Here is a 23,255-nt window from a genome sequence, read left to right as displayed (position 1 = left end):
GTATTCCTATAGTGGAACAAGCGATAATAAATGCAATCATATGAGTTTTCGCAGTTTTCATATTTTTCCCACAAAACCAAGATTAAAAGCTTTCAGATGATGTAAAAATAATGACGATAGCGTTATTTTTCGATTTTATACGAATATTTGTTCTTAGCTATGCGGCTATTGGTACATCGACCCTACGTGATGAATGCAATGACTTCTCGTGCGGGAATCAAAAATGAAGGATGAACAAATAAAATAGCCTGCTTTGCCGATTTACGTGGAACTTGCTTTCTATAATAAATAAATCACAATTCGTTCATATCATACAAAACGCCTACTATGGATCTGTAAAAAAAATGAGAATTTCGGTATGTACACCACAAATAAAACATCTGAGTGTAATTGATAAAACCGTCTGACCGTTTCAGAACCTTACCGTTCATTTCGATCCGCTCGGCTAACTCTTCGGCGCGCCTCTCCGTCTCCAGCGCGTGCTCATTGTGGTAGAACACGCTAGCCCCGAAGAACAGATAAGCGGCATAGAAGGCAAACAGTGCCAGCCACTCCTTCGGGGTCATCTCGTTCCTTCTTCTTCTTTTTTTTCTTCGGTTTTGTTCCTCAGATCTTGCACAATTCCACTTATTAATTCCAAAACTTTCGACCGAAAATCAACTTCCTTGCGGTGGTTTGGGGTTTCCGTGCGTGGAATGCTACCGTCTTCACCGCGCTTCGCTGCATCGATTGCGTGACACTAATAATACAAAATGCACCACGGTGAGTCTGAAAGCGTTATTATCTAAAATAATGACCATTGATCAATTCTGAATCCATTATCTGAAAGATATAGTATCCTAGTATCCTCTCCGTGATTTTAATGATGTTCCATAGAGGGAAATGAAAGAAATAGCGATTTGTAGATTTGGCGACATTTTCAAGGGATAAATTAAAAATAATGATAAAATTCCGTACAGTGTATTACATAAGGGCGGTTCAAAATTTAAAAAAGTTTGCAAATCCATATATCTTTTACTATGCTCATCATGAACATAGTGTTCTGTAACATTTTCAATTTACAATTTTCATTGTTTTTCAACCCCCTCTCCCCTATGGTAAGATTTTATGTATGAAAATTAAAAATAAATTGTATGCCACCTAAGAAATCTCACACTCCCCCTCCTCAATAAACTCTTACTTAATTAATGGACAGCCCCTTGTATATTGAAGTATTAAGCTGTGACATAATCAGTGCGCATCGTACCTTCGTGCTGTGCGTACACGAATCCTCTCTGCTCTTGGAAGTTTTCTTAAAAACTACCTAAAGCAATAAAACAGTACTTTTCAGTGCTAAAATTCAAAACGGTACTTTTCAGTGCTACTAAAACAGTACTTTTCAGTACTATTTTTTCTACAATTGATCCCTTTACGATCTTTGTTTGGACCCGTGCCTTCGATTCTTCGTTGGACCCGTTGGCAAAAGCTAGCGGTGGTAATCCTTCTTGGACACCGTCTTGGGAAAAAAACCTCTCGAAGGTCACGTCTTCTTTCGTTTATTAACTAAACATGGTATCAACAACTAACAAAAGGAAGGGTGAATCTCTGAATTCACTACTTCCTTCCAAAAAAGTGGGTTTTAAAACTGTCACTACACGTGGCAAGAATGGAAGAAAGGACGTTTCCCCGGAATGCGAACTTTCTTCCAAGGGTGAAATGAATAATTGTATCGAAATGAGCAATCAGTTCGATGCTCTAGACAAATTTTTCGAATACCAAATCGAAGCAGCCTCTAGCCCAGGCTCTTTGATTCAAGTGATGAAGCAAAGAGTGCCGCCTATCGTGGTCAGTTGTTCCGAATTTGGGGGATTTAGGCAGGAGATCTTGAACTCCATTAGGTGATCTTGTTGGGCACTTGAATATTTCACAACATATCGATTGTGGGCCAGTGATGACTATGCATGAGGACTGGATGAAAACTGTGGACAATTCTGATATCCCTTACGATGTATGCGATACGACGCGTACGGATTGGGATGTTGGAGGTCCCAATGTTCGTCAAGGCTCCATAAAATTCTTCACAGATGGCTCAAAAATTGGGACACAAACTGGAGCAGGAATCTACGGCCCTGGGACAAACGTGTCCGTGGCGATGGGAAGCTATCCAACAGTATTCCAAGCGGAGATTTTTGCCATACTAGAATGCGCTAATATTTGTCTTAAGAGAAAATACAGACATGCAAATATCTGTATTTTTTCTGATAGTCAAGCTGCGTTGAAAGCATTGGGCGCATATAAATGCTCATCAAGACTTGTCTGGGAATGCATTCTCTCATTGCGAAAGGTGTGCCAAGAAAACTCTGTATGTTTGTATTGGGTTCCGGGACACAATGGCATTGTAGGAAATGAAAAGGCAGACGAGCTTGCTAATCAGGGATCAAATACACAGTTCATTGGACCGGAGCCATTCTGTGGCATATCGTACTGTGCACTAAATAAGGAACTAAAAAGCTGGGAACGACAAAGGGTGATGACCAATTGGATGGTCACCACAAGGTGTAATCAATCTAAAAGATTTTTAGTTCCAAATGAAACTATCACGAAAAGACTCTTAGAGCTCAACAAGAGAGTTCTTTGTATATGCACTGGCCTATTAACTGGACACTGTCCGAGTAGATATCATTTGAAGAATATTGGTCAGGTTCAGAATGATATTTGTCGTTTCTGTAACATGGAACGCGAAACCTAGGAACACCTGCTCTGCAGTTGTAGTGCATTATACAAGCGCAGATCCAAATTTCTAAACGGGGGTTATTTACCACCAAGTGAAATTTGGACTGGAAATCCCAGAAAGGTTGTGGGTTTTATTAACTCTATTTTGCCTGACTGGGAAAAGACGCGTCAAAGTGCTTAAGCTGTTCACTTGATTCATGGTGGACAGTTTTAGTTTCTTCAATGATGCGAATAGTAAAAAGGGACATGCCACAAAAGTTCAATCCAATGGACGCAGTGGCTTAACCTTCCCAACAAAAAAATCCAGGGGAATCAAGGTTTCCTTCCAAATCGCAAAGAAAGGAGACTGTCGCGTTTTGCCGGAAACTTTTAAAGATCGTGAACTTCTTCTCAAACTTCTTGAAGAGAAGAAGCACAATTTTTTTACTTATGACGACAAAACTGAACGTTTGTTCAAAGTTGTCTTGAAAGGTCTCTCAAGTGACTATAAATCACCTGAAGAGATCAAAAATGGAATAAATGATTTACTTGGATTTTCCCCAGTCTAAGTAATCATTATGAAAAAGAGAATCCAATCTGGCATTGTTCGGAAAGGGCTTTCTCAAGAAATTTATTTAGTTCACTTTAACAAAAAAGATCTAAATAATATTGAAGCTTTATAAAAAGCAAAACTTTTGTTCGATGTCCGTTTGACATGGGAACATTTTCAGAAACCTGGAGGAAATTACCAGAACCCCACTCAGTGCCAAACCAATTTTGACACATAGTGGGTCAAAAATTTGAATTTGCCCAAACAAAGGTTCGCTTATCTCTCAAATAAAGGATCACTAGTTATTATTGGGGCCACAAACATCGTAACGCTCTAGGAGGAGGGGTGAGTAAGCTCAAGCGTTACGTATCACATAAAATTTTTCATGTAAAAAGTGTTACTGAGGGGGGAAAGGGTAAAAAAAATTCAATTTTTGCATAATGTTATTAACTGATGCTGCCTAAATCATGCTAAGATGATCATTCAATTACTTTCAGAGTAACACTGTTTTTTTTTTTTGCTAGTAGCCTGGATTACTTTGATCTATTCGTCCACGCCTAGGGGGTGCGAACAGGATAGCAACAAAAGGCAGCCAGGCTGCTGTCAAGCTAAAATTTTCTTCAAAATGATCCGAGTATGCCTAGGAGTGTGCGGCCATTACTTCGTCACGCTAAAAACTGCTGTACATTTTATGTGACACAAAACTGTCAACTGTATAAAAAACGTTTACTTGGTCTTATTGACGCGTAAGTCTTTCAAAAATTTGGTGAAATATGTAAGTAGATGAAAAACCAAATTTAGTACTATACCATTTAATTCCACTAGAGTTTGTATCCTTTGACAGATACGCGTATTTCGACCTCAACTGTAAGTCCGTCTTCAGTGTTGTGTACTAGACTCGGCTTGACCACTCAGATTTCTTCAAGGGGCCTTGGTTCAAAATGAGCCGGAAACGCTAGGCATAGAAAAGTTGAGTATTATAAATACATATCAGGAAAACTTAATAAAATTGTAATATTTCTCTAATTCAACTATATTCAAATCACTTTGTGAATGTTGCGTTACTAAGTCATCTGTATAAAAAACTGTAAAAAATTAACTGAAGATTGAATTTTGACTGAATCGTTCTCAATCAAGTCCAAAATGAAAAATAGTAAATATTATACCAATATTTTTTAAAATTTTGCTTCAGATATTTCCATTTTACAATCATGAATGGACAATGAAGTCATTATTGAAGCAATATGCTAGTTATAGCTATTTTATTTGCTAAATGGATCGACTTGGTCTGTACCAAAAGAGGGAAACTATTTTATTCTATTGTGTAGAAATTTCCTGCTATCCTACCTCTATTCCTCTGCCAAATTTTCTTCTCGCAATAAAAGAGGAACAAACGATTGTATTGCTTTCATCAAATATTCAGTTAACCTTTGCGGTCAGAAAAACAATCTATCTATCCTCCTGGGCTAGTAATTTAGGGATCGAGAAATTGGTCGAGAAATGATTGTATTCAAACTATGGTAAATTCTCATCTCTTAGTAAACATTGAAACAATCAATAAATTCTGTAGATTTAGGTTTAGATTAGGTTGGAATTGCTCTTTATAAAAAAATCATTAATACAATATTATAAAAATTTTGCACAAATCGAAAAATGGAATAATAATATCGAATTTCTATTAGAATTTCAGTTGTATTTTATAGAATAATAGTTTCAGTACTCTGGTAATAAAATCAAGAAAATGCATGGAAGCTGTGACAGTTTGCTGTTTAATTACGCAAAACGAATTTTAAAGTTTTCATTTGAAATAACATTTCTTTTCAACTGCGACCTTCAATCAAAGAAAAATGATTTTCTAGATCATTTCTGGCAAAAACATTTTTCACGCATCGAGATAGGCGATTACCTTTCTTTTCATCATAACTATAAAATAGCATTATGTCATGCCATAATATCTCTATTAAAAATCGTATCTGATTTGTATTTAAATTTAAAATCATTAATTTAAAAATAATTCATTGAATCTTTCACTATTTATTACTCTTCGAGAGGCCCCCTTCATCGAGGGGGCCGGTGCAATTGCCCCCTTGGAATCATCAAGTTGTTAATAAGATTGACCCAACTGTTTTGGGACCATTTAATATTTTTCTAGCTTATTCCCGATACAGTCCTTAGGGGTGTTCCAAAGACTTCGTGTTCATTTACACAGTCCGATAAGAGTTCGATTTTCTGGCCAATGACCACGGTAAAATTTTAAAATATTTGGATGGAGAAAAAAATATAAAGGGGTTTTTTTTTAGCTCAAAATCCGAAAAAAGAACCCCATGGAAATTAAACACACAAACCACTGAAACTTGTGATTCAATCAACAAAATCCCTTTCATATTCAAAGGGAGAACACTGATATCACATCTTTTGAATGGTTGGTTATAATGCTGATAATTATTTGATTTGTTTTTGAATTGTTTTAAATTATTTGAATTGGCATTAAATCTTCAAATCACTATTACTTGCATTTTCCTTGATGAAACATTTTCAAACTCACGTAAAGTATGCTAGGATAGCACATCTCTCCAATGGTAGGTTCATAAGTGATTGTCATTTTATTACGTTTTTAACGATTTTAGACATACCGTGCACACGCTTCCAGCTCGTTTCGGCGTTAAATCATCCACCGATAATGCCACTGGATTGGCGTTTTATTTTCGCGAAATTCCACGAAATTCGGCCGTAAATTTGGATGCTTCTTCACGCTATAATACACTCGCGGTGAGGTGAGGTTCGTCGCTTGCTTCGACGATGATGATCCTCTCCTGCTGCTCCCTCGATACACTTGCACACTCGCGACGAGTCGGTAGCCTTATGTGAGAATGATCCCGAATCCCAGCAGGCGTAACCGGTGTCTCTGCTCGGCACGATTTTTTTTTCGTAATTAATTAACCATATTTTTATTGTATTCCACTGCAGTAATCGCGACCCGCGCTGAGGAATATCACTGGATTGAAACGAGGAGCAAACACACGGGTCCCACTTATCACATGAAACACAACTTTAATTAATTCCTATCATCTCATTTGGCCATTCATCACTCTTCCTGTATGGAGGCGCAATTCGCTTCCGCGGTGAATTGATTTAAATATTCCTCCAAGATTGCGATTTTGTTTCTTCGGAGTACTACAATTTGTGCACATCTGAGAACGCACGCCAACTAGATCGAATCGCCGCCGACTGTGATGAATGGACGGATGTTGCGCCCGACTCATCCACTCTACGCGTCCGTCCACCGGATCGTCACCTGGACGACTAACTGCGATCGATTTTTTCCCAGCACTAGAATTTTTGTTCATCTAACTACTGTGTACTGGAGGCGCGTAACGACCGGGGAGACGATCGAAGCATGCGTAGCGCGTTGCGTACCCCCACAGCACTTGGCCGTCGCAATTATACCCCCCGCATACAAATTGCGTGAACCGCGATTCTGAACTGATTAGAGACGATCTACGCAGCCGCGAATCTATCCGGAAGATCCAGCTGGAGAAGCAGCAACAGCAGGATACGGGTGTAGAACGGGACAGGGACGAAGTTGATCCAGGTGCTGGCTAGGAGGTCCTCCCCGGCGGTGTACAATTCCATAGTAAGCAGGGAGGGATGGTGGAAGTTACATCCTAAGGGTTATTTTCGGCTACCGGTTGTCGAGGCTAATGATGCTCGAGTTCATCGCTTGATTGGGGTAATTGTCGGTGGCGTAACGGACTACGCGGAAATGGTAGTATCGATCGTGTGTGGAATCTGGAAAGGAAAAAAAAAGTGAAAATTACTGGTTAGTAGATTCAATTAGCGTAGATTGGGGTGGTTCACCGATGTCATTTGGATGATTTGGACAATAGGAGGCCTAGGAAGATTTAAGCTTCGAAAAAAATAATTGAAAACACCAGGCTGGAGTGCGCCAATTACCGAAGAATAACGCTTCTCAATTCAGCGTATAAAATAATGTCACGTTTTCTCTGCAACAGATAGAGATGTAAGCCAAAAATTATCCTTTTATTTTTTTCGAAAATCTTGGATATTATTTCGTTAAAACCGCTGTTCCAGTATTTAAACTTAAGCAAACCTAACACAACCGGTCTCATTCGAAAAAATAGACTGTATTATTTTGAAGATGTTTTGAATCGTATTTGGCGTGTTTACCATTTCAGAATGTCAAGAAGTGTATTGCACAGAACTTCTTAAAAAAAAACTTGCATTTTTTCAATGTTAAATAGTGTAGGAAAAGCTCTTCAATGGTAATTTACCCCTCAATGTGTTACAAATGTGCTATAGTGTTTTATGTAATATGGCCTCATTTGCGTAAAAAGAATCGGAGCGCAAAAGAAGGGAGCGTAAGTTCGAATTTTGAGCGTAAAAAGAATTAGAGGTGTAATGAAGCTTTTCATTTTTTCTCGAGAAGTTTTGCGAAGAGGTGGGGTTTATTGGTGGTATCAATACTTAGTAGATGACGGAAATCGATGTTTGACGCCATTTTGAATCCAAGATGGCGACTTCCGGTTTGGGTTTGGAACGGGCAAAATCGATTAAAACCCAGGAAATCACCATCTTGGATTCCAAAATGGCGTCAGACATCGATTTACGCCATCTATGCATCGGTCACGTACCAAAAACTCCCATATTGCATGGGTTTCAAGTGATTTTCACAAACCTAAAATCGCCAACTTGGATTCAAAATGGCGTCAAACATCGATTTCCGGCATCTACCCATCGGCCCCGTTCCAAAAATATTCATATTTAGTGGGTTTCAAGTGATTTTCCCAAATCGGAAGTCGCCATCTTGGATTCAAAAATGTCGCATCAAACATCGATTTCCGGCATCGGTCTCGTTCCAAAAATACGCTACTAAATTGGTTCTCGTGGGTCGTTATCAGGCAGGAGCGTAAAAAGAGCGAGCGTTATTTAGAATTTCGAGCGTAAAAAGAGGGAGCGTAAATTATAATTTGGTGGGTAAATGGAGGGGGCGCAAAAAAAGGGAGCGTAAAAGAAGTGAGCGCAAAAAGAGGTTTGGCTGTATTTGAAAAAAAACAATGTGATTTGTTCTTTTAGATTATAGGACATGATTTAAAGATCGCATTTTTTGGCGAATACCAGTAGCCAAATGTATTAAAAAACCATAAAAAGGTTGCCTACGATATTCTCTTTCAAATTGGTATGCAAATAATGACGTTTCAATAAATTTCGACGTCGATACAATTATTTTAGGTTTGCCAAAAATTTGTATGGAGTGCGGCCACTGTATTGCGTACGATTCAGTGAAGAGAAATAAGTTATGGCAGAAATAATAAAATATGATTTTCCGACGAAACTGATTAGACTGCACGCTATGTCTGAACCAGACGATTATAAAAATCGAATGTACATCGGATTTTTTCTCGATAGAGTTTAGTATTCAAGTTATATTTTCATAATCGGAAAGTTTTAAAATATTCCATCGGTGAAATTTTGATTTTTTCCACTTTTTAGACATTTTTTATACTAAATCCCATGAAAATCAAGTTTTCGACGTATTTTCACCCATACAACGGAGATGAACCAGCCATAGGGCTGAAAATCTCTTTTATAAAGATAATAATAATAATAACCCATACAAAATGTATGGAATAAATTTCAACGATAGAATATTTTAAAACCTTCCGATTATGAAAATATAGACCAAATACTGATCTCTAGCGAGGAAAAATCCGATGTACATTCGATTTTAATAATCGTCTGGTTCAGACATAGCGTGGACTGATTCGTGCAACGTTAGATGGATCGAAATCAAGTGTGTTGGTTGCGGATGAGATTTCGATCTACTTCGTAACCTTGGATGTATTGAAGCAAGAAGATACGCTTTCGAACCTTTTGTTCAACATTGTCATCGAAGGAGCTTTTAGGAGATCTTCTTCTTCTTTCTGGCGTTACGTCCCTACTGGGACAGAGCCTGCTTCTCAGCTTAGTGTTCTTATGAGCACTTCCACAGTTATTAACTGAGAGCTTACTATGCCAATGACCATTTTTGCATGCGTATATCGTGTGGCAGGTACGAAGATACTCTATGCCCTGGGAAGTCGAGAAAATTTCCAACCCGAAAAGATCCTCGACTGGTGGGATTCGAACCCACGACCCTCAGCTTGGTCTTGCTGAATAGCTGTGCGTTTACCGCTACGGCTATCTGGGCCCCTAAGCTTTTAGGAGATCAGGCGTGCAAAAAAGTGTCACGCGGTCGCACATGCTCCTAAGTTTTGTGGACGATATCTATAAAATAAGTATCAATCGTTGAGCCAAAGACGAAATAAAGACCTCCATGTTCCTTTCAGTTGCCCAATATTTTATGGCACATAAGGTAATAGAGTAAAGTGAGGCAAAAGCTCGAGTAGGGCAATAGTTTCTTTTTAAGATTTCTAGCTTAATTCAAAACAAAACTTATGAATGTCATTCAAGTGAGAGACTTCCACTACAAATATCATAAATGTCGATTGAGTTTTGGAAAAAAAATATGGCTATTTGTTGGTTTTTGACGTGAAAATTTCAATTTTTGGTCAAACTTTCGCTGCATGGCCCCAATAAAAGATAAAAACTTATTCGACTTTTTATATTCGGGCGTTTCTAGGTCTATCATAAGGATGTTTTAAGGTATATTGGTCTTTGGAAAAATTCTTGGAAACCATTTTCGGCCCATAGTGGGGTAAAAGATCGACCCATATATTAACTCGCGAAAAAATGTAAATTGCCAAACCACATATTATCTTCAAAATTAGCTAAATTAGCCTGTTTGTACGAAAAAAGTCATCATAATTTCACATTTTCACTTTTGAGAAAAATTCTATTTTTGGCTATTTTACAAATAATCCTGTTTAGGCAATTTTTTGATAAATTGTTTGTGTGTATTTTTCTTTAAACATAAGCTTATGGCTGGTATAAAGTATGTCTGTCATAAAGGTGTTCATATTTTGTGTTTCGACCAGCGAACTTTTACCCCACGCTAGATTCGAACTCTTGCCCCACCGATGGGGCTAAAGATCGTTTTAGACAATCACTTTTTTGAAACTCTTATAACTAACAATGGGTAAATATTTTGACACAAGTTTGTTCAGCAAAGTTTACGCCAATATGTTGATGGTTCACTGTATGGTATTTATTTCTTTTCAACTGCTATTGTTTTTGTGGATGTTTTTATTATACCACAAAGATAGAACTTTTGCCCCACGTTACTCTAGAGCAAAATCTAGAACGCCGTGAAAACTGTACTGCGATTTGTCAAACTTGGATACTTTTTGCAGTACCAAGGGACTCCCAAGTAACAAAAGTAGCCGAGCAACAGCTAAGTCGCTGAAATGAGTATATTTTAGCTGAATAAACTGTTACATTAGGGCGATTCAAAATTTATAAATGTTTGAATATCCGATCTCCCATATGTTCTTTATCGTCCTTACCATAAAAATAGTGTTCTGTGAAATTTTCAGCTTTCTAAGTGGTGATATAAAGGTGGCCCAAAGGCAATGTAGGTTTATATGGAAATTACTATGGAGAAATTTTGAGAAATGTTCCAAACACGCTAGTACTGTAATGTAAGTAGAAACTTATCATCCCATATTAAAAACCCATTCTTCAAACCTTAATGAAGGATGTTGGTGAAGAAACAAACCCCTCTTGAGCTAATTTTGTTTGGGATTTTTGTACATGTTTGCAGGGCTATAATCCTATATTAAGCTAAATAATAACAAACAAACTCATGAATATCTCTTCTGCTATCCGTCGGATTGAATTTCTCTCTTCAGCAAATTTCTTCAGTATGTTTTGAAGAATGAATTTTTACTATGAGATAATAATTTTGTACTTACATTACAGTACCAGCGTATTTGGAACATTTCTCAAAATTTCTCCATAGTAATTTCCATACAAACCTACATTGCCTTTGGGCCACCTTTAAATCATCATCTAGAAGGCTGAAAATTTCACTGAACACTATTTTTATGGTAAGGATGATAAGGAACATATGGGAGATTGAATTCTCAAACATTTTTAAATTTTGAACCGCCCTACTGTTACATGTCATGTGGGTGCGCACCATAGAGATCTAAAAGCAAACTAGCACGATCAATCTTACATTAATCGATTTCCGCAGAATAAAAACGTATCGATGTTTGTTTGACTTTATTAGAGCTTTCGGTCAACGTCAGTCCAACAAGGAAGTGAATACTTGGTAGCAACTTTGTTTATGTTTTCTTTCTCACAGCATACAAAGAAAATTTTGTCAACATTGCACTACTACGCAGGCGTTTGGATGGGTCTGTATGCATTCTGTGTATTGGTATTGGTGTCAACTTTAGCCTCGTATATAAGCTAACCCACGGCATAAACAAGACAAGGCGGTATAAACATCAAATGGGGTTGTAAAAAAATACATTGTATATACGATCTGGATAACTACCCGAGGAGGAACAAATAACTACCCAATAACTTATGCATACCATTTTTTGGTATCATACCAAAATTAGGTATTGTTCAGTTGTTAATACCTCAATTTGGTATTATAATGGTATTGAAAAAAATCTTTAAAACAATTAAGAATACCTCATTGAGGTATTAAACACCTATTGAGGTCTGCTGGAGGTATTGAACTATAATTGAAAAATTTCATTTTTATATGAAAATCCATCAAGTATTATTGAGGTATTACAATACCTGATCTAGTTATCAGTTTGGTGTTCGTAGAATATGCTTGAGATATTATTTGAGGTATTTTACCTCTTATGCAGGGCTAATTCATACCTCATTCAGGTATGCAGTATTGGAAATTGTCTGGTATGGAATACCTCAATTTGGTATTCAGTAGTTATTTTCTTCTGCTCGGGTAGACGTCGTCAAGCAGATGTCAGTTTACGGAATATATAACCTTTATATTGTAAACCGTGGGCTAACGGACGCGCATGATGTCGACTTGTAATTTGTTGTTTGTTTACCGTACACGATGAAAGAGTACCGCAACATCATAGTATTTTTTTTTTGTTTTTTTTTTATCTTTTTTTTTTTAGGCACTCTGTGCTCATGGCCACTACTGTGCCGGAATCAGGTGATCTGTAGCTTCTTTTACCGATACAGATCTATTTTTAACTTATCTCTATTTACATCAACTTTCACTCTCTCCTACTCTTTTACTCTCACAACGAGCAGGTAGGAGAGAGCTTCGTTTGGTAGTGAGGCTAGCTGCCTGCGAAGAGAGTCAGTTTGTCTCAGGCTGGGAATCGAACCCATGACCTTCCGCTTATGAAGCGAAAGCGTAACCTCAAGGCTACAGACAGTAAAGTTGTTTGCGAGACGTGAACGATCCAGTGACACATTCCGTCGGTTGAAATCCCATGGGGTGAAGCGGAATTTCATTTATACCACCATCCATCGTTACCGGAAGACGGACTCGGCCAAGGACCGTGTGAGATTCGGGCGGCCGCGTTCAGGGAGGACGTCAGCAGCCACCAAGATGGTGAGGGAGTGGGTTGCCGAAAAATGAACCAATCCGGAAGTCCGCTGCTAACCTTGATGTGTCGATCGGGACTGCCACATCATCATGACGAAGGACCTGGTATACAAGCCGTACAAGAAACGGAAGATTCACGGAGTAACGGAGGCTACAACAAAAAAGAGGCTGGACAGAGCCAAACTGATACTTTCGCGGTCAGGAGTTCGTGTTTTCTGATGACAAACTCTTCGCCTTACTACAGCCGCACAATGTCCAAAATGATCATCTGTGGGCGCCGACGTTCGCCAGCATCTTTCCGTCCTTCATAAACATCCCGCGGTTCAAAAGTGCCGCGTCGTTGATGGTTTGGAGGGTCGTATCCAGGCGTGGGTAGCTGGTATTTATAGAGAAAAACGTGAAATAAACGCAACGTATCATAAGACCGAGGTTGTGGCCTCGGTACTTCGGGACGTCTACGGGAAGAATCAATACGTCTTTCAACAGGACGGTGCTCTGGCCCACACGGCGAATATCGTTAACGCGTGGTGTCGAGAAAATTTGAGTGATTTTCTCGATAAGACTGTGTGGCCTCCCGGCAATTATAGATCAGCACGGAGAAAATGAAGTACTCAAAAGTGAGTTCGGGGTGTTCGTGCTTTAACCTAATTTTGAGTTGATGAAGTAGAAGTTGCTTTCATTTGCAGCCATGCTAAAAAAATACCTACTGGCTAAGTTCTTTTCACTCAACCGGCAAATCAAATAACTCAACTTCCAGTACTATGCCACTTACTCAAATTTGAGGTAATGCACAAAGGTTCGGTTTTTGAGTTGTTTTGCTCTTCGCTCTCTAACAATAATAGAAGCAGAGAATGAAATAGGGAGAGAAAAAGAACTCAAAAATAAGTAAAAACAAATATCCAACACGGTGTCTTTTTCATGTAACTTTATAACAAAAAACCTGACTTAATCCACCGATGGTGAGACTGAACCCTTCTTACATTTCCATACAGGTATGAGATAATTATTATTCATCATTCATTTGGAACCTTGTACCAGTACAGTGGGGATTCGCTCGTTGGGGTTCCGCTACATGGAATGACTCGATGGTTGGATGTTCGCTGGTTGGAAAATATTCCAACTAAAAGCACTCAAATGTCAACAGAAAATGTCAAACTGACTTTGACGTCTGAGTATCGTCGCTTTGAAGTCTCCATATATAAAACAAATGCGTATGTATATGTGCGTTTTGTGGCGATTTGCTGTCCAGATGCGTTCTTGTGGAGCATTTTCACCAGCTGTCAGTCTTTCCTACTAACGGGTCGGATTCGCTAGATGGAAGGCAGTCGTGTTCCAACCAGCGAATCCCCGGTGTATAACTAAACTATAGGATGTTGTGACTATGTTCTATCTGCCCTAATAGTTTAATGGTTTGCGAAAAAGTCCAGGAAACTGCACGTCAAAAGGCGGATATCGAACTTTATTAGTTTTCATACGCTTATTATCATAGTTTAAGAGGGTCTATAAACCCATGTTGCCATCCTGTAAATAATATCGAAAAATGAAAAATTGATGTCCTAAAATGATATTGCCAGCGATTTTTTTAAGATTTATGTGCAGGTTTAAATTAAAAAGAGGGGAATTTTAGAGATTTTTGAAAATAATGATTTTTATCTCTGTAATTTATAATTCGATTGCAATATGGTTGTGAATGATGTCCGAGCTTCCAATCGACGAAAAAAGAGCTTAAATTGGATTAAAAATAGCTGAGAGATTGATCAAAATGTAAAAAAATGAATATTTCAGAGAATTTTTTTTTCAGTACTTTAGAAAATTCTTCCTATGAAATCTCTGAAACTAGTAATCCGATTTCAATGAAAATTTAAAGACTTATGATTGAATTTCAGAGCTTTCATTAGCCGATAAAAGAACTTAAATCGGTTCAAAAATGGCTGAGATATCGATAAAAATGCAGTTGAAAATATAAGAATATGCACAGAAAAAAATATTTAATTTTCAATGTGATGTAAACTGAAGTTCACTGTAAAAATAAATCAAATTCGTGTATTTTTACAGCATCATGTAAACTTAAATGAATAAAGATTCAATTTTCAACCAAAACTGGTTGAATATTACATGATCGCGTAAATTTAAAGTGAATTCGATTGAAAAATAATGGATTTGTCGTTGAAATTTAGGTTTATTTTGATGCTCCAAATATGTGCATCAAAATAAACTCAATTTTACAACATTTTTTTAGCTGTGTGCTTTTTCTAGTACTTCACGATACTGTTTGAATCATAACTCTGTAACGAAATGTCCGATCGCAATGAAATTCAATATCGTTCTATGGGAATGTTGTAGCTTTCTTTTAGAGCTAAAAGTGTTTAAATCGGTTGACAAACGGCTGAGATAATTGAGTGACATTTTTTGTAACACACACACATACATACACACACACATACACACACATACACACACACACAGCAGCAGGGACTGGAAGTCCGTATCGGAATCGAAGTGCGGTGGAAGTCCGTATCGGAATCGAAGTGCGACGTAGCTATCCTTGCCGAGCCTTATCGAGTACCAGCTGGAAACGGTAACTGGATCGCTGATAAGGCGAAGACAGCGGCAATCTGGACGATGGGGAGGTATCCTATCCAGGAAATAGTGTTCCAGGCGGACGAAGGCTTCGTTATTGCAAAGCTTAACGATGTGTACGTGTGTAGCTGCTACGCACCCCCCCGCTGGACATTGGACCAGTTCAACGAGATGCTGGACGAGCTAACCGATAAGCTAGCCGACCGGAGACCAGTCGTCATCGCTGGCGACTTCAATGCTTGGGCAGTTGAGTGGGGCAGCCGTCTCACCAACCCAAGAGGGCGTAGTCTACTAGAAGCGCTGGCAAGGCTGGACGTAGACTTGGGTAACGAAGGAACAACCAGCACCTACCGTAGAGATGGCCGGGAATCAATAATCGACATCACTTTCTGTAGTCCTGTGTTGACGGGAGGCCTGAACTGGAGAGTCTGCGATGGGTACACTCATAGCGATCATCAGGAGGTCCGGTATAGAATTGGTGGAAGAACACAATGCTCACAGAGAGCGAGTACACCTCACGAGCAGATGTGGAAAACGCAACGTTTCAACGAAGAGCTTTTCGTGGAAGCCCTCAGAAGAGAAGAGCAGGTTCTGAACTTGAGATCGGAGGAGTTAACGGCTGCGCTGGTACGAGCATGCGACATTACCATGCCACGGAAGGTCGAGCCGAAATACAGACGTCGTCCGGTATACTGGTGGAATGAGAGACTTGGCAACCTCCGCAAAAGATGCCTCCACGCCAGGAGACGGATGCAAAGAGCCAAAACCGATGGTGAGAGGGAAGAGCGTAGAGTAACACTGAGGGCGGCGAAAGCCGATCTGAAAAGAGAAATTTCGCTGAGCAAGAGAACGTGCTTCAAGGAGTTGTGTCGCGATGCCAATGCAAATCCGTGGGGAGATGCATACAGGGTAGCGATGGCCAAGATCAGTGGTCCAGCCGTATCCCCTGAAACATGCCCAGAGAAGTTGCAGATTATCGTCGACCGGTTGTTCCCACAACACGCGCCAACGGTCTGGCCACCGACACCGTATGGCCAGGAAGGTAAAGAAAGAGCAATCATTACCAATGAGGAGCTCATAGAGGCGGCCAAGAAAATGAAGCCGAAGAAAGCGCCTGGTCCTGATGGTATCCCCAACGTAGCGTTGAAAGCAGCTATCACGGCCAACCCAGATATGTTCCGGACATCACTCCAGATCTGCTTAGATGAGGGACATTTCCCAGCACAGTGGAAAAGGCAAAAACTGGTTCTGCTACCGAAACCGGGTAAGCCCCCCGGTGAACCAGGCTCGTTTCGGCCGATATGTTTGCTTGACACACTCGGAAAGCTGTTGGAGAGGATCATCCTCAATAGACTGATGGCGTTCACTGAGGGAGAGCGTGGACTGTCGGAGTGGCAGTATGGATTCCGGAAAGGAAAGTCAACGGTAGATGCCATCAAAACAGTGATTGACACAGCCGACAAAGCAAGGACAAAAAAAAACGAAGAGGTAACCGTTACTGTGCTGTCGTGACGATAGATGTGAGAAACGCCTTTAACAGTGCAAGCTGGGAAGCCATTGCTGTGGCGTTACATAAAATGAAGGTTCCGGATTATCTGTGCAAGATACTAGGAAGCTACTTTGAAAACCGGGTCTTGAGCTACAGCACTAGCGAAGGACAGAAGACGAGGTCGGTAAATGCGGGAGTTCCACAGGGCTCTATCCTGGGTCCAACGTTGTGGAATGCTATGTACGACGGAGTGCTGACGCTTAGGCTGCCAACAGGCGTCAAAATCGTTGGATTTGCAGACGACATCACGCTTGTGGTCATTGGTGACTCACTGGAAAGGGTGGAGGTTCTCGCTACAGAAGCAGTGGACGCAGTCGAAAACTGGATGTACGAGAAGAAACTGGTGATAGCCCACCAAAAAACGGAGCTGTTGCTTATCAGCAATCGAAAAGTGGTGCAGAACGCTGAGATTACAGTGGGAGAACACACCATAGCCTCAAAGCGGGAGCTAAAACACCTCGGCGTAATGATCGACGATCGGCTGAACTTCAACTGCCATGTCGATTACGCGTGCGAGAAAGCAGCAAGGGCAGTCACGGCGCTGTCCAGGATCATGCCGAATAACTCGGCGATTTGCAGCAGTAAGCGGAGGCTATTGTCTAGCGTGGCTACGTCGATCCTGAGGTACGCTAGCCCGGCGTGGGGAACCGCAATGAAGACGAAGAGGAACCGAGTCAAGCTTAGCAGCACGTATAGGCTGATGGCCATGCGGGTAGCGAGTGCCTACCGAACCATATCTTCGGAGGCAGTATGCGTGATTGCCGGAATGGTCCCTATCGGCTACGTTTTGGAAGAGGATAAGGAGTGCTACGAAGCTAGTAGTACTAGAGGAGCCCGGAATATTGCCCGAGCCGACACGATGGTGAAATGGCAACGCGAGTGGGATACCGCTGAGAAGGGAAGGTGGACTTATCGCCTTATTCCAAATCTGGCGAAATGGGTGAGCAGATCCCATGGAGAAGTCAACTTCCACTTGACGCAGTTCTTGTCAGGTCACGGCTGCTTCAAGAAATATCTGCACAGGTTCGGCCACGCAGAGTCGCCGCTCTGCGCTGAGTGCCCAGTCGTAGAGGAGTCGCCGGAACACGTCATTTTCGAGTGTCCACGTTTTGCTGCGGAACGTAGCGAGATGACAGCGGTCTGCGGTGCTGACGTAACCGTAGACAACGTAGTGGATAGAATGTGTAGCGATGAGGTGATGTGGAACGCGGTGAACATGGCGGTGACGAAAATAATGTCATTGCTTCAGCGGAAGTGGAGGGAGGAACAAGCCGGTGAACCGGAAGTCAGTCTCCAACCGGAATCGCCGAACCGACCTCGGCACCCAACCGGTAGGTAAGCTTGATCCACCGTCGGGTACAAGACCGAGTAGATCGTGGAAAAGCCCCGGAAATTGTAGGCTTCGTGGCCGTGCGGTTAGCGGCGTCAGTCGTTTAGGCATATTGTGCCATGAAGTGTGGGTTCGATTCCCACTCCAGTCGGTGGAAACTTTTCGTCAAACGAAAAATTCATCATTGGACTACTGGGTGTTTCGTGTTGTCCGTTGCCTAATGTTTGTGATTGTTCAGTCTGTGCAGCCTTGAGCTGAAGACGGTGTAAATTGTCTTGCCAAATTGGTCGTCAGGGCACCTGTGAACCGGAAGTCATCAACCAACCGGAATCGCAGGATCGACCTTGGCACCTATCCGGGCAGCATCGGTACCGGAAGAACTTCCACCTCCGGGGAAGTCTTCGTCGGGGTAGGGTAGATTCACCGCCGGGGACTATCCGAAGAGTGTGCGAGAACCTGGAGTGCTAAATGGCATGCGTCCAGCACCGAGAGAACTTCCTTCGTCAGGGAGTTTCTGGCACCCATGGTATCGTGAGCCGAATGGCTGAATATGGCATGTTTAGATCACAAACTAGGAATACTAACAAATTATTAATGGGAGCCGAAGGGCTCAGCATGGCATGGATTAGGAACTAACAAATTAATGATGGAGCCGAAGGGCTTAATGAAGGGTGCGCGTAGCATGTGTCGCCTCTTCTTCGAAGTAATACCGCAAGGTGGTGCCGGAGAAGAATTCTTTACGGTGACGGTGTACCTAGGAGACTGTTTTTTAGTGGGTAGGCGCCCCACTGCGAATCCCACACAGTGCCAAACCATACACTGTGGCATGAGCATGAACAAATACAGGCCAGTCTTGAGAAGATTTTTTAACTCCTAGAGATGCATGAAAAAAAAAAAAAAAAACAGCAGCAGGGACAGGAGTCCAGGGGCTTGACGAACCCCCCCTTTGCGAGTCGGGTGGGAGCTTAGGAAGCATTTCTTAAGCGAAAAAACTCCATGCATCCGTATGGATTACCACCTTTTGGCACTTCTCTCGAGAAGTGACCGAGCTCCTCCCAGTTAGCTCAAGCAGAGGATGCCTAGGATGTGGTGGGGGTTCAACAGTGAGCTCTGTTGGATCTCTGCAAAAAGCCACATATCCGCAAGCAACTCCGTACAAGCGGCCTGGCACCGCTTTCAAAGTGCCTTAGCCCAACCATTGGAGTGCCAACCGGCACATCAGGATCGATGCCAGTAACATCCTGATTATGGTATACTGGTGAAGGCGTTCAACAACGGACAAGCTACGGATCACGGATTGAATGGCGTTATTGGGCTGACAGTCGGGCCATTCTGCTCCCTGATTAAGGAAGGGTGACACCGACCTGAAACGGCGAGTGGGCTCATGGTTCGATTGCCTCCGTCCCGTTAAAACCTTGGCAGGCCTCCGGATACGTTCGAAATCTGTCCATCAGTTCTGATGAGTACGTAGGTTCGGATGGAACATTCCCGATCTACGCCGATCTGGCACTGTACCCGGCCCCCATAAGGGTCCGTGTCAACCCTCGCATGGCCTCAATGCTTGCAGGTATAGTTGCTTGCAGGTACAGATAACCATGGGATCGTGAAGGCGACTACGTACGGCGGATGGAGATAGCGGCTCTTAGGGGGGACCCTGAAGAATGGAAGTAAGCGTAATTGAAGTTGAGGAAGAAGTGACAAATCCGTTTGTCAAGAGTGGATTGGTGAGGACACCGCCGCCGCAAACCCAGCAGGTGCAAAAGCAGCCCACGAACGAGCAGCAGGCTCAGCAGCAGGGTCAGCAGCAGTATAGCGTGTGGACGAAACCACCACAACCACCGAGGGTAGAGACAGCGAAAAAGTTGGTGGACGAGCTGCACGAGTATGTGGATAAGAGAAGTAACGTGCACAAAGACATCAAGGCGTTGGTGATTAAGCTCCAAGGCGCTCTTGGTTCAGCTGTAAAGGAGTGGAAAAACGTAGTGCAGAGAGCAGAAGCAGGGGAGAAGGAGTTGTTAGCGGTTAAAACTGCCTTAGAGGCATGTCGCGCAGCGGAAATGCGAAGGGCAGAAGCCGACACAGCTACGAGGAAGGTCAACGCGGCGAGAAGTATCCCCCCAGGGGTGCAGTCCACGCCCTTCTTTACACCGAAGAGGCCAAGGGCATCGCCTGGAGATGTCAGACCAGGTGGTCCCAAGAGACACAAGGATGTCCGTGTCACTGGAGCTAAATCACCACCAGAAGCAACCGACGTGGTAAACAGCCACACTGAATGGCAGGTCGTTGGCAAAAAGAATAGAAAGAAGGAGAAAGCGAGCAAGAAAAAACCGCCCGAAAAACGTAAGGTCGTCAGGATGAGGAATAAGAGCGAGGCTCTCATCGTCAAAGCGAGTGACGACTCGTACGTCGAAGTTCTACGCGCTATGCGGATGAACCCGGATCTTAAGGAGCTAGGGGAAGACGTGCAAAAGGTCAGGCGCACTCGTAATGGAGAGATGCTCTTTTAGCTGAAAAGAGATCCCAAGGCAGGCAGCATCTCGTACAAGGAGCTTACCGAGAAAGCTCTCGGAAACAAGGTGGAAGTAAGAGCCTTGTGCCCGGAAGCGACTCTCCTGTGTAAAGATCTGGACGAGATTACCACGGAGGAGGAAGTAAAATTAGCCCTGAAGGAGCAATGCGAGCTAGGAGAGGTCCAGATGACCATCCGTATCAGAAATGGGCCTGATGGCACGAAGGTAGCATCAATTAAGCTGCCAGTAGATGCAGCTAATAAAGCGTTGAGAGTGGAGAAAGTATGTGTGGGCTGGTCTGTGTGCCCGCTGAGCGTTTCCCAGCAACCGGACGTGTGCTTCAAGTGTCTGGGCTTTGGTCACTTCGCACGGAATTGCCAAGGGCCGGATAGGAGCAAACTATGCAGAAGGTGTGGCGAGGAAGGTCACAAGGCAAAGGATTGCTCGAAGCCTCCGAAATGCCTAATTTGCGCTGCTACGGGGGATAACGAACACCCTACAGGCGGTAGCAGATGCCCAGCCTCCAAACGAGCGAGAGCAACGAAGTCCCAGTGGAGGTAGTGCAAATCAACCTCAACCACTGTGATACGGCACAACATCTTCTGCGGCAATCTGTTGCGGAACATAGATGCGATGTTGCGATAATTTCGGAGCCATACCAAATTCCACCCGGACATGGAAACTGGATATCAGACGGAACCAAAACTGCAGCGATATGGACAGTGGGAAAATACCCCATTCAAGAAGTGGTGCACTGCGCAGATGAAGGATTCGTTATAGCCAAAATCAACGGTGTCTTCATCTGTAGTTGTTATGCACCTCCACGATGGACGATCGAACAGTTCAACCGGATGTTGGACAAACTGACGGAAGAGCTAACCGACCGAAGACCAGTGGTAGTAGCTGGAGACTTCAATGCTTGGGCGGTCGAATGGGGCAGCCGCCTCACGAACCCAAGGGGGAGCAGCCTTCTGGAGGCGTTAGCTAAGTTGAACGTCGATCTCGCCAATGACGGTACCACCACCACCTACCGTAAGGATGGTCGAGAGTCTATCATCGATGTCACTTTCTGCAGCCCAGGAATGATACGTGATATGAACTGGAGAGTATGCGAGGATTACACCCACAGCGACCACCAAGCGATTCGGTACCGCTTTGGGCGCTGTTTGCAGATGGAATCGAGTGGAGCCCAGATATACGAGCGGAGGTGGAAAACAGAGATTTTTAACAAGGACGTGTTCGTGGAAGCGATGAGGCGTGAGAATAACTTAGTAAACCTAAGCGCAGAGGAGTTGACTGCAGCCCTATCGCGGGCGTGCGATGCAACTATGCCGAGGATGGGGAAACCTAGAAACTGTCGACGACCAGCCTACTGGTGGAATTCGACGATCGGTGACCTACGCGCACATTGCTTCCAAACTAGGAGGAGGATGCAGAGGGCTAGCAACAACGTCGAAAGAGAAGAAAGAAGATTGCCCTATAGGGCGGCAAGGGCCGCACTCAACAAAGCAATCAAGCTCAGCAAGAAAGCGTGCCTGGAAGAGCTCTACCGCAATGCCAACGAAAACCCGTGGGGGAATGCCTACAAAGTGGCCATGGCAAAGATGAAAGGTCCAGCAATACCACCCGACAGATGTCCGGAGAAAATGAAGGTTATTATCGAAACTCTTTTTCCGACGCATGAGCCTACGGTCTGGCCACCTACACCGTACGATGAACAGGATGTACACGACGAAGAGACCCGTGTAACGAACGAGGAACTGATCGTGGTATCGAAAGCCTTACCAGTGAAGAAGGCACCGGGTCCGGACGGGATTCCAAACTTGGCCCTTAAAACGGCAATCCAGGAGAATCCAGACATGTTCAGGACTACACTGCAAATGTAAATGTATGGAGGACGGAAACTTTCCCGACATTTGGAAGCGACAAAAGCTGGTGCTGCTACCAAAGCCAGGTAAGCCGCCCGGCGATCCTTCTGCATATAGGCCGATATGCTTGTTGGATACTGTCGGAAAACTGTTGGAGAGAGTGATTCTTAACAGGCTTACGAAGTATACGGAGAACGAGAACGGTCTATCGAACATGCAGTATGGATTCCGGAAAGGTAGATCTACGATAGATGCCATCCGAATGGTAGTGGAAACCATGGAGACGGCACAGAAGCAGCAGAGGAGAGGAAACCGATATTGTGCGGTTGTCACTCTTGACGTTAAAAACGCTTTCAACAGCGCCAGCTGGGTAGCAATTGCCGACTCGTTGCACGGGTTGAGGGTGCCTAAGTATCTATGTCAGATTCTGAAAAGCTATTTTCAGAACCGGACACTGATATATGAAACAGATGCCGGGATCAGAAATCTGTTGGTTACGGCGGGCGTTCCACAGGGATCCATCTTGGGTCCCACCCTTTGGAATGTCATGTACGATGAAGTGCTGAAGCTGAACCTGCCCAGAGGAGTCAAGATTGTCGGTTTTGCGGACGATGTAGTGCTTGTAGTGATCGGCGAATCACGGGAAGAGGTGGAGGTACTGGCAACGGAGGC

At 42.8% G+C, this 23,255-nt stretch overlaps 1 protein-coding gene across 5 annotated transcripts in view; it reads right to left on the bottom strand.

Moving 5' to 3' along the window:
* LOC5577434 (open rectifier potassium channel protein 1) overlaps window positions 1-23,255 on the bottom strand; it is a 132,226-nt gene that overhangs the window by 64,951 nt on the left and 44,020 nt on the right. For 2 of the 5 annotated variants that reach the window (XM_021854467.1, XM_021854468.1), the window contains 2 exons: window positions 5,875-7,030; window positions 425-739 (listed from right to left, as the gene is read on the bottom strand). In XM_021854467.1, the coding sequence (XP_021710159.1) occupies window positions 425-566 (142 nt within the window). In that variant the 5' untranslated portion in view covers window positions 567-739; window positions 5,875-7,030. Of the gene's footprint in view, window positions 1-424; window positions 785-5,874; window positions 7,031-23,255 lie in introns of all 5 variants that reach the window. The other 3 variants (XM_021854465.1, XM_021854466.1, XM_021854469.1) reach the window with 3 other exon arrangements.

The sequence above is a fragment of the Aedes aegypti genome, chromosome 3 (genome assembly GCF_002204515.2).
Source record: "Aedes aegypti strain LVP_AGWG chromosome 3, AaegL5.0 Primary Assembly, whole genome shotgun sequence".
Lineage (NCBI taxonomy): Eukaryota > Metazoa > Arthropoda > Insecta > Diptera > Culicidae > Aedes > Aedes aegypti.
This window is presented reverse-complemented; position numbering and strand designations above follow the sequence as displayed.